General features: G+C 58.1%; 1 protein-coding gene across 1 annotated transcript in view; it reads left to right on the forward strand.

Moving 5' to 3' along the window:
• Window positions 1–3,977: 3,977 nt before the first annotated feature.
• KMT2B (lysine methyltransferase 2B) overlaps window positions 3,978–10,724 on the forward strand; it is a 16,496-nt gene continuing 9,749 nt past the window's right edge. The window contains 10 exon segments of the mRNA XM_027855374.1: window positions 3,978–4,382; window positions 5,565–5,640; window positions 5,786–7,590; window positions 7,828–7,941; window positions 8,080–8,230; window positions 8,327–8,606; window positions 8,926–8,981; window positions 9,330–9,605; window positions 9,890–9,984; window positions 10,480–10,578. Coding sequence (XP_027711175.1) covers window positions 3,978–4,382; window positions 5,565–5,640; window positions 5,786–7,590; window positions 7,828–7,941; window positions 8,080–8,230; window positions 8,327–8,606; window positions 8,926–8,981; window positions 9,330–9,605; window positions 9,890–9,984; window positions 10,480–10,578 — 3,357 coding nt within the window.

Raw genomic sequence — 10,724 nt, forward strand, 5'->3', positions numbered from 1 at the left:
CAACACTTCTCCTTACCAAATGATCAGAACATTCCCATTAAGCAAATCCTGATCGGAGGTACCCAGTATGATTCAGTGTGAGGGACACCATTTTGTATTTGCCTTGTTTCTGCTCCTTTGAATCTACGTCCCTTTACTTTGAGGACCAGGGTGTAAACAACTTCCATCTTTCCAACCCAGAAGCAGCTACAAATCAGCTGTTAACTCTAGGAAAAAGAGCTCAATGTCATAAGATAGGTGATCTTAGAACAGAAAATTGAGGGCACAATATTTGAGCATCTAAGGGGGTGTGTAGATTGGGGCACCCAGTAAGGGGGCCCCAAGTGGGTGGAGCTGATGGAAATTGGGACCTGGGGAGTAGGAGCCCCCAAGAGCGACTCAGAGGCCTGAAGTGTCTACAGCTGTAAGTGGCCTCCTTTCTCTAGCTGGGGCTTTCTCTCCCAGCCCACACTATATCTCTACTTCTAAACCCCACTTAGGACCTCTGTGGATCTATAGCCTTTGCATACTCTCTAGCCCCCTTTCCATGAAAATCATTTTCTCTCCGAAAGAAGTTCTGTCTCTTTTATCTGGGTTTTCCTCTTCTATTTGCAAGACATAACACAGAGCCACATTTCTTTATCCTCCAGTTTTTGCCTTACAAAATACTAAACTTAAGACATTTGGAGCAATGAGCCTTTTTTGATTTTCTCAACCTTTCCTGAACCTGGGAAATAATAGCCTTCATCCCCTGCAACTTCCTTTTTTGTCTTTCATGACAAACCTTCATGAAAGTTTTTTTTTTTCTCCCCCAGTTTCTGACCCTCCCTGGTTTCAGGTCTTCTCAATCTCCCAACCTCAGCTGCTCCCTTTCTCATGATTCCCTAAGAATAGGAGTTCACCCTCTTCCAGGTTCATTGTTGGGTAGTCCTCAGTTCCAGGGGAAGATAAGATGCCTTACAGCTTTCCTTGTAGGTGTTGTAATTTCATTTTATTCCCACTGAAGCCCTGACCTCCTCCCTGATTCCCTTTCTGTCACTCGGAGTACTGACTCCTTTCTTCCCACCAGCTAATTTCTACGGGGAACGTGCAGTGATTCTGCTGGCTATGCTTCTGTGTCAGCAAAGGGGTGGCCTTGTCAGAAACCCTTCCCTAAGGGTTGAGTAAGAGTTTGGGGACCTCAGGATGTCTGAGGGGGCCCCTTATCCCCATCCCCCAGCTAGCCTCACTGCAAGGGAGCACTATCACCAGGCTCTGGTGCCAGGAGAACCAGTCTAACCTTGGGGGCATCCTGCTGCTGTCTCCAAGGTAGAGAATCCCCTTCTCCCATAGCACCCCTGTCCCTGAAGCCTGGAGGGAAATGTGGCCTCAGGAACAGAGGTGAGTTTGGGCCAGTGGAACAAGAGGGAGGCTCTTGGGAGGGGAGATGGAGTGGCCATGAAGTCACTTCTGCAGGGTAGAACACCATCTTTTCATCTGTAGCACACATTTTCTGGGATAGCAGCAGGCCAGGTACCCTCTGGAGAGGCCAGGTTGACCTGGGGCCTGCCAACAGAGCAGGGCACTAAAGAGGCTTCAGTTCTCCTTGCCTTCACCCCTCGGGAGCCTACTAGCTCTGAGTCCCCCAGCTGCTCTCTAGGACCACGGCCCAGATAATCTGGGATTCCACCAATCTTCCATCCTCTGCCCAGGTAAAGTTCTCCCATTCCCCAGCATGTGCTTGGCATCTCCTTATTATTTGTCCCTTGGGTGGGTATATATGAAAGAACTTTGGGACTGCCCCCACTCTATTCCTACTAGGATCCCTCCAATTGGGGACAGCTCTGCCCAGTTCTAATGAGGAGAAAATCTCTGACCAGAGAAGCAGTGAAGGTGAGTAGGGGCAGTGCCTCCAGCACCACCCTGTGACCAGCCTCAGGTGCCTCCCTGGGCCTCCACCAGGAGGGTCCTGCTGGGTGTTGTGGCTCTGGGGGAGATGCTGAGCCGTCTAGCCGGACACACGCTCTCTGTACCTTGCCAGGAGGCTACCCCTCCTCCTATGGGAACTGTTAGAGTCAGTGGGTCCCCCCCCTTGGGCTTTCCCACCACTGCCCTCAGGGTCTCAGCGCAATCCCTTTTCCTCCCGTGGAAAGAAATTCTCCCTCAAGCATCAGATGGCCACTCACTAGAGTCCACAGAGGTACCTGGATGTCTTGCCCCTGGGGAGTTTTTCCCAAGTATCTCTGTCCCCATCCCCCCTCCACATCGCAGGGCAGGGTCTTCTGAGTGGAACAGAGCCAGCAGGCCGCCCCATTTCCCTTTGGCATTTGATTTTCTCCAGCCCAACACAGGCGGTAGCCTCCCCTTTCCACTGACAGCTCTAAGTAGAACTAGAGCCACCTGCTTCGGAAGTCCCAGTGGTCTAACTTTCCTCAGAACATACCAGCGCCCGCCCTTCCTTCACCTGTCCTCCTCCACCTTCTCTTGCCGCCTCTGCCCCCAGCGTTCCCGCGACCTCTCTGCCATGACCAAGCGCCTAAGGACACATGGCGCTGCCCCTTACCGCTGCCCTCTGTGCTAGGCTGGCAGCCCCACATTCGGAGCCAACCCCCCGGGGACAGCTGCCGCCAGGATGGACCGTGCAGTCTTTTCTCAATTCTTCCTCCCCTTCTCCGTCTCCTCCTTGGGCCACCTGAGAACAGAATCTTGCAGCGTCTCTGGCCACAAAGGGATTGAAAGGCGGAACCAACACTGGAGATGAGGCCTAGCCGCCTGGGCCTCTCCCAGGCTGCCTCCCGGGTGGGCAGCAGAGTCTTAGTGCTGGCGGCTGGCTCCTTAGGAACTGCGCCTCTTGATGGGCACTGGCTCGGCCATCACGTGAAGGCAGGCCAGTCCAAGGGCGGGTGCCACCTGCACGGAGCCCGGCTGTGGAGCACAATAAAGCTGGCAGAGCCTCGGCTCTCCTCCGCGGGGGAGCAAAAACGTGTCCGACTCTGTAGTCCCATCCGAGCACCTCCGGCCCGACCAGAGGAGGGGGAGGTTTCCCCTCGCGCCCCGTCCCCAGCCTCTCCGGCCCCTCCGTAGCTTTCCTAGGAGAGGGGGTTCGGGCTCACCCCCACAGCTTTACTGGAGGCACTGCAAGTGGCGGGGGGACACGCCAGCTGTCTAGCATCGGCTTAGGGGCTGGAATTCATTTTCCTGCACCGAAGCATCCGGCGGGTTCGGCCCGGCGGGAAGATCCGCGCCCCTTCGGCAGTGCATTTCCCCGGCTGCAGAAGTGGGGCCTCCCTGCAGAGCCGCCAGCACAGCCCCCGGGGCGGCAGCGCGGGGTGGTCTGAAGCCCTTTCCCCAATCCTTCCCTCCACAGAGCTAAGGCCGCTCGTTCTCCGTGCGCTTTATATTGCTCCGCCCTTCTTTTCTTCCCTCTGGGCCACATTGCCCTCTGGGAGCTGTAGTCCGCGCTACTAAGCTTGAGCCGGAGAGAACAATGGCTTTGGTGGGGCGGAAGGACCACATTTACCAGCGGCCTCCAAGCCCCCCTCCCCCATCGGCCTGCCTCGTACCCTCCCGGGCTCTGCTCGGGAGCACGTAGTCGGCCACTCTCCGCCCCCTGCCCCTTTCCGTGGCTAACGGAAGCACTGAGGCGGCAGGACTACATTTCCCGGCGGCCCCAGCGCCTCGCTTCTTTTGCTCCTCCCTGACTCTAGGCCTCTGTCTTCTAGGCGGGGAGTAGGAAGGGCCGGGCGGCGCGTCAGCCTCCAGCTCCCGTGGTGCCCCGCGGTGGTGGTGGAGGTGGAGGTGGTGGCGGTGCTGCTGGAGGTGGAGGTGGAGGTGGCGGTGGCGGTGGCGCTGGGGCTGGGGCTGGACTGGGCGCGCCTCTTCCCGCCGGCCGGGTCGGGGCGCTGTGGCGCTTATTATTGTCGTGCGCCGCGGGCCGCCCCGCCCCCTCCCCTCCCCCCCCGGCCCTGCGCCCGGGCCGCCCCTCCCCCCGCCTCCCCGGCCCCTCTCACGGTGCCAAGATGGCGGCGGCGGCGGGCGGCGGCGGTTGCCCGGGGCCTGGCTCGGCGCGGGGCCGCTTCCCGGGCCGGCCACGGGGCCCCGGCGGGGGCGGGGGCCGCTGCGGGCGGGGCGGCGGCGGGGAGCGGGCCCGGGTGACCCTGCGACGAGGCGGCGGCGGCGCGGCCGGGGCTGGGGGAGCGGAACCCGGCGAGGACACGGCCCTGCGCCGCCTGCTCGGCCTTCGCCGGGGCCTGCGCCGGCTCCGCCGTTTATGGAGGGGACCGCACACTCGTCGAGGCCGGGGCCGGGGCCGGGGCCGGGGCCGGGCCGGCCTGCAGGAGAAGCCCGAACAGGGCCAGGGGCAGGAGGAGGAGGAGGAGGAGGAGGAGGAGAAGAGCAGTGACGAGGAGAACGAGGAGGAGGAGGTGAGCAGGCTGGGGGCAGAGGGGCCGGCAGCGCCCCGTGCGAGGAAAGGGACCTTTCCCCGAGCCGGAGAGCTGGGGGTTGGCGTGCGGGGCCGGAGTGGGGGCGGCCCTGCCCAGCCTGGGGAGAGGGGGCTGACTGAACGGGGCCGGAGTTCTGAGGATGAGCTATGGGCCCAGCCAGTAGGTTGGGGGCTGGGGCTGGGGCTGGGGCTGGGGGTGGGGGTGGGGGAACTCGCCGGCCTCTTTTGGGGGCTGGAGCAAACTAGCGCCAAGTGTGTCTTGATAGTCCCTGATGAGCTTGGAGTTTTTCTTGGGGGGGGGGATATGCAGATAGTAGGATAGAATGTATTGGGATGCCCAACCTATGGTAGCTGGTGGAAGCAGCATGGCTTTGGTGGGTGGAACCGCAGGTTGAGAAGACCCCACGATTCTCATCTGTCCACCTTTGGCTTGCCATGTGACCTTGGCCAAACTCCTGGCCTTCGTAGTACCTCAGTTTCTCTGCTTTCTAATTTGGGGTGGAGAGGAAGGCATAAAGAAGACTCCTCCCAGGGAATTGGATGTGGAGATGTAAAGTGACAACCAGGAAGTATGGTGTCTTGAAGGCTTGGCTGGGTTTAGATCCCACCCCCTCCCCCTACTTCTGGGGACTTTGTTCTGGGGGTTGGTGCTGCTTCTTAGCTTGAGGGGGTTTTGAAGCTTTAGGTTGATTGTAATGTTTGGCCTGAGGAGCTGCACTGCATTGTCCTTCTAAGATGCTACTTGTGTTCTGGGCCCCAACCTGTTTATTGAAGGGAAGAAATTGATCCTGCTTTGGTCGAGGGGACATCTTTTTTGTCCTTGAGGGTCTTGAGTATACTGTGTCTACTTTAAGAGCTCTTCTAGACCAAAGAGCCACTTGTAGGCAAATGTCAGGATGAGCTCCAGTGGTTAGATAGGCTTGTTCTAACAAGTTCTGTTGGCCTCCACCCCTTTCTGATGTGGGGGGCTGGGGTGTCGAATTGAGGTGTTGGGCGCACAGGGAAGAATTAGAACCTTCCTTGGAGACTGCTTTGCTTTCCCTAACTTCTACTGGTCAGAGACTAGCAAAGATGGAAGTGGGGTACAGCCTAATGCATGGGTCATATGGAGAAGGTTTCTCTGGCACTGACTGCTCCCTTCACCCCTGGTCCCCTCCATCAGGAGGAGTTTCTGGGTTTCCACTCAGATGAAGATGTGGCCCCCAGTTCCCTGCGCTCTGCGCTTCGGTCCCAGCAAGGTGAGTGAGGGGCAGAGACTGTTTCCTAACCCTCTAGAAAACTATCTCTGTAACCTGTCCCAGTTAACTATTAGCTCCAGTTCCCACTCCCTCATCCATTGGATGCACCCTTATCCATCTCCATACCCAACCACTCTCCCCACAGGTGGAACCCCCAGAGGCCGGGGCCGCAAACACAGGACAACCCCCCCTCCACCTCCCCGCCCAGCCGAAGCAGTCCTTCCCCCCCAGAAGGCCCCGTCCCGGAGACGGGGTGAGACTGGCAAAGAGCGGATGGTGCAGGTACTGGCTGAGCTGCTTCAGCGGGCCCAGGCCCCCCCAAGCCCCCGGGTTCGTGTCTCTGAATCTCCCACCCCTCGTCGGCCTCGAGGCCGGCCACCAGGCTCTTGCAAAAAGAAGAAGCTGCCGGCAGTGGTAGCAACAACATCAGCTCCTAAGCCAGCACTCCCTGTAGTCCCAGGAAATCGACGAGCTGGGGCCTGGAGATGTCGAGAAGCCCCGGGCCCTGGCTCTGGGAGCCGCAAAAGAGGGCAATCTGGTCGAGGGGGCAGAGGAGGTAGGGGCCGTGGCCGAGGAAGGCTCCCTCTCCTGCTCAAGTTCGTCTCTAAGGCCAAAAAGATGAAGATGGGACAGCTGACCTTGGGACCTGAGCCAGGAAGGGGTCGAGGCCGTCGAAGGGGGGGACGTCGGGGGGCCCCGCCAGGTAGAATTGGGTCTGGCCGAGGAGGGGGGCAACATCAGAAGTGGCAGCAACGGGAAGAAGAAGAAAAAGATGAAGAAGAGAAAAAGGTGACCAAGGAAGAGGAAGAAAAACCACCTTCACCACCACCTCCTCTACCTCCTCCCCCCCCCCCCCCCCCCCCCCCCCCCCCCCCCCCCCCCCCCCCCCCTCCAGCCCCTGAGGAAGAGGGAGACGCACCACCTCCCATGGCCACAGCTACTCGATCCCGAAAAAGAGGCCGGCCCCCCCTGACCCCTACCCAGCGAGCTGAACGGGAGGCAGCCCGAGCAGGGCCAGAGGGTGGTTCCCCCCCTACCCCTGTCCCCCCTGCGGGGCCTCCTGAAGACAGTCCCACAGCCCCTCCCAAGGGGACCACTTTCCTGAAAAACATCCGCCAGTTTATCATGCCTGTTGTGAGTGCCCGATCTTCCCGTCTCATCAAGACCCCTCGACGGTTCATGGATGAAGAGGCCCCTCGACCCCCAAGGACTGAGACCTCACCCCCTTCCCGGCCACCTGTGGAAGTCTCTCCACCAGCCCCGCAGGAACCAGCTCCAGCTCCACCCCCCACCCCCGCCCCTACCCCCACCCCTACCCCTACCCCTACCCCTTCTCCACCTCCCCGATCACCAACACCCCCACCGGCCCCTCTCCCTGAAAAGAGACGTTCTATCCTGAGGGAGCCCACGTTCCGATGGACTTCATTGAGTCTGGAGCTAGCCCCGCCTCCACCTCCAGCTCCTCCACCAGCCCCACCCCCAGCACCCATGACCCCATCCCGAAGGCCCCTTCTGCTTCGAGCTCCCCAGTTCACTCCCAGTGAAGCCCACCTGAAGATCTATGAATCTGTGCTGACCACACCTCTACCCGGGCCCCTTGATCCCCCTGAGCCAGAGCCTCCCCCAGCTGAAGAACCTATTTTGGAGCCTGAGGCCCGGACAGGTAGTCGAACCAATCACCTCAGCTTGCCCTGTTTCACCGCTTCAGCAACCACACCCACAAAGGCTGAGGACCCACAAGGCTCACTGGTCCCCAGCAACGGGCAGCAGCAACCACCGCCGCAGCCACCCCCTCCCCCTGATGAGCAGAGTCTTTGTGCCCGGGGAACAATTTCACTTCCACTCTCTGGAGTAGAAGAGAAGATGTTCAGTCTTCTCAAGAAGGCTAAAGTACAGCTCTTCAAGATTGATCAGCAACAGCACCAGCAGAAGGTGGTGCCCCCAACTCCGGTGAGAATGGTGTTCTTCCTGTTGCCTTCCAGCCAGCCGGGGTCCACCCATTCACTTGTCCCCATCTCTCCTGCCTGGGGTCCCCTCTCAGATTCCATTCTTAACTCTACTTAATCCAGCTTCAGGCTTTCAGGTCTCTTCTATACCTAGTCTTTAGGCCCATTCTCCCCACCTGCTGTTGCCCTGTCCCCATCTTTGCTCACTTTCCAGCCCCTGACCCAATCTCTTTCCCCCCAGCCAAGCCCTGGAATGAAGGCAGAAGAGGCTGTGAGGACCCTCAAGCAGAGCCCTGATAGAGGGGCTGTCAAGTCTGAGGATGAGTTTCTGGAAGCCAAGAAAGAGAGACCCCCGGTATGCAATGAAAGAGGGACTGCCTCCCAGTGGAGGAGGGAGAGAAAACACTTTCCACCCCTTTGTCAGGGGAGTCAAGAAAAAGCTAATCGGAGAAGCCAGGAAAGTGACTGTCATGTCCTTTGCTTACTCTACTAGGGTCCTGAGTCACCAGTACAGGGCCCTCGAATCAAGCATGTTTGTCGTCATGCTGCCGTGGCATTGGGCCAGGCTCGAGCCATGGTACCTGAAGATGTTCCTCGACTCAGTGCCCTGCCCCTTCGGGAGCGACATGACCTTGCCGCTGATGGTGAGGATGCTGGGGGTCCAGGTGTCAGAAGAGGAAAAATCTGACCTTGGGGAACAGATTTTCTGATGCTGATCCCACTTCTTCCCGCCACAACAGATACATCGTCAGCATCTGAGACCGAAGGCCTCCCATCACGGTCCCGAAGGGGAAAAGCAGAACCGGCAGGCCTGGGTGGGAGCTCAGGTTCCACAGGGACTGGGGGGGCCCTGCCACATGCCCCGAGGCGTTCTCTGCCCTCCCACCAGGGCAAGAAGATGCGGATGGCACGATGCGGGCGCTGCAGAGGTTGCCTGCGACTGCAAGACTGTGGGTCCTGTGTCAATTGCCTGGACAAGCCCAAGTTTGGAGGCCCAAACACCAAAAAACAGTGCTGTGTGTGAGTTACTCTATGGCTACTCTTGGGCTCCCCACAGTGCTACTTGTGAGTGACCCCCACTCCCCCCCCCCATCATTTTGTGAGTAGCCTGAGGTCTCTCCTCCCATCCTTTCTGCCCAAGAATTGCCTGAGGCATCTTAGCACCCTGCATCCAGTCCTAGTCCTGTGGGTCAACTGGAACAGAATTCCAACCTCATTATTATTGCTCATTTTTATCATTATTCAGAACTGTAGAGTTAATATTCCAAGAGGTTGCCCCTCCCTTTCCCCACCAGACTGGTAGTCCCCTCCCCCAGTGATGGGCCACTCCCTTTCCCAGGTACCGGAAGTGTGATAAGATTGAGGCCCGAAAGATGGAACGCCTGGCTAAGAAAGGTAATGTCCTCCCACTAGAGAAGCTTTGCCTGTGTGCGTGGGCCCCCCCCCCCCAAATAAAGCCCCAAACCCATACTGTGCTTTTAGAAGAGCTGGGTGGGGAGGAGGCTGCCTTATTCTTTTCCTTTTCTCTACCCCTGCCTCAGCTCCATTTCCTCTCCATCCTGCCTATTTCACTCTCTTAAAACCTGTTTTTCTCATTCCCACATTCCTTTGCTTGTCCTTTATTGCCTTCTACTTCATTTCTGCCTTATTTGATCAACCACTTCTCTGTGTCCCCATTACCCCCCCCCACCCCCTCCACTTGTACTTCTTATCCTCCACACCATTATCCCACTGTCCTCACAGGCCGCACAATGGTGAAGACACTGTTACCCTGGGATTCAGATGAATCCCTGGAAGCCTCACCTGGGCCTCCCAGCTCACGTCGGGGGTCAGGAGGTGGGGGGCCCCGGGAGGAGGCAGTGGCCCCGCCTGGGTCTGAAGAGCAGGATCCCCTCCTGCAGCGCAAGTCAGCCCGTCGCTGCGTCAAACAGCGGCCTTCCTATGACATTTTTGAAGACTCGGATGACTCGGACCCAGGTGTCCCCCCAGCTTCCCGCCGCCGTGCACCTCGAGAAAATGGTGAGGGCCAATTACTTCTGTCCATACTAGTTTCCCCTAACTCCCTGACCTGTAATGGGTAGAACTTTTTCTGAACTCTTACAGGGAAGAGACTTCTTATTACATTCTGGGGCCTCGTGGGTCATAGACAATCCAGACTTTAAGCCTCGATTGTGTTTGAATAAAGAGTACAAGATGGAAGACAACTAGGTTTCCCTAGTCATCTGGGGAAGGTGTGAGGTTTTAGGAGAGAGGAATAGGCTGTGTGAGGGGCAGATCTCATCATCATTCTCTCCCTTGCCTAGAGTTGCCCCTGCTGGAGCCAGAGGAGCAGAGCCGGCCCAGGAAGGCCACTTTGCAGCCTGTGGTGCAGCTTAAGGCTCGGAGGCGCCTCGAAAAGGTCAGCCCCATCTCCTGCCACGCGCTGGGAACGCACAAGGGTTTTGGGTAGGGGGGCCCTCTTTGCCCGTCTCTAATTTAGGCTTTAAGGAAAGGGAAGGAGATTGGAGCAGGCAGTGAGGCAAGACAGCCCCTCACCTCAAAAAGCTTAACGTCTAGCTGAGGAAGTCATCACAGGGTGTGGTTATGTGCCAGAGGAACAGTCTGGATTGAGACGAAAGAGAGCTGTTGTGTTGAGTGAGCAAACGAACGAAAGCATAAGGGGAAGAAAGAATAGAATGTGGGTCAGAGAAGGGAGGGGATCAGGCCATCGAGGCCACTTTTGTTTGGGAGCACCGTGGTCCAGGTGAGGACTTGAAGCCTAATCTGAGAATTCCCTTAGGGAAGCAGCGGGGCTTAGATTGGAAAAGTGGGGTGCAGCCAGGATCCCCTCCCCCCCACCCTGGCTGTCCTTGCCTTGCCTCCAGGCCCATCTCCCTCCCACCCCCCTCCCCAGGACACTTCCGCCCCTGGACCCTTTGCCTCCTTCCCCAATGGCTGGACTGGAAAGCAGAAATCTCCCGACGGTATCCACCGAGTCCGTGTGGATTTCAAGGTATAGCAGGAACCGTGGCTTTGGTGAGGGTACAAGAAGTGGGTGTCCGATTGGACTTAGAGGGTTCTGGCTACAGGGTTAGGAAGTCAAACTTTGCTGAGAGATGGACAGACAGAGTTTCTGACTTTCTATTTTAAATTAACTCT

Source organism: Vombatus ursinus, unplaced genomic scaffold (genome assembly GCF_900497805.2).
Source record: "Vombatus ursinus unplaced genomic scaffold, bare-nosed wombat genome assembly UNPS02010822.1, whole genome shotgun sequence".
NCBI classification, from domain to species: domain Eukaryota; kingdom Metazoa; phylum Chordata; class Mammalia; order Diprotodontia; family Vombatidae; genus Vombatus; species Vombatus ursinus.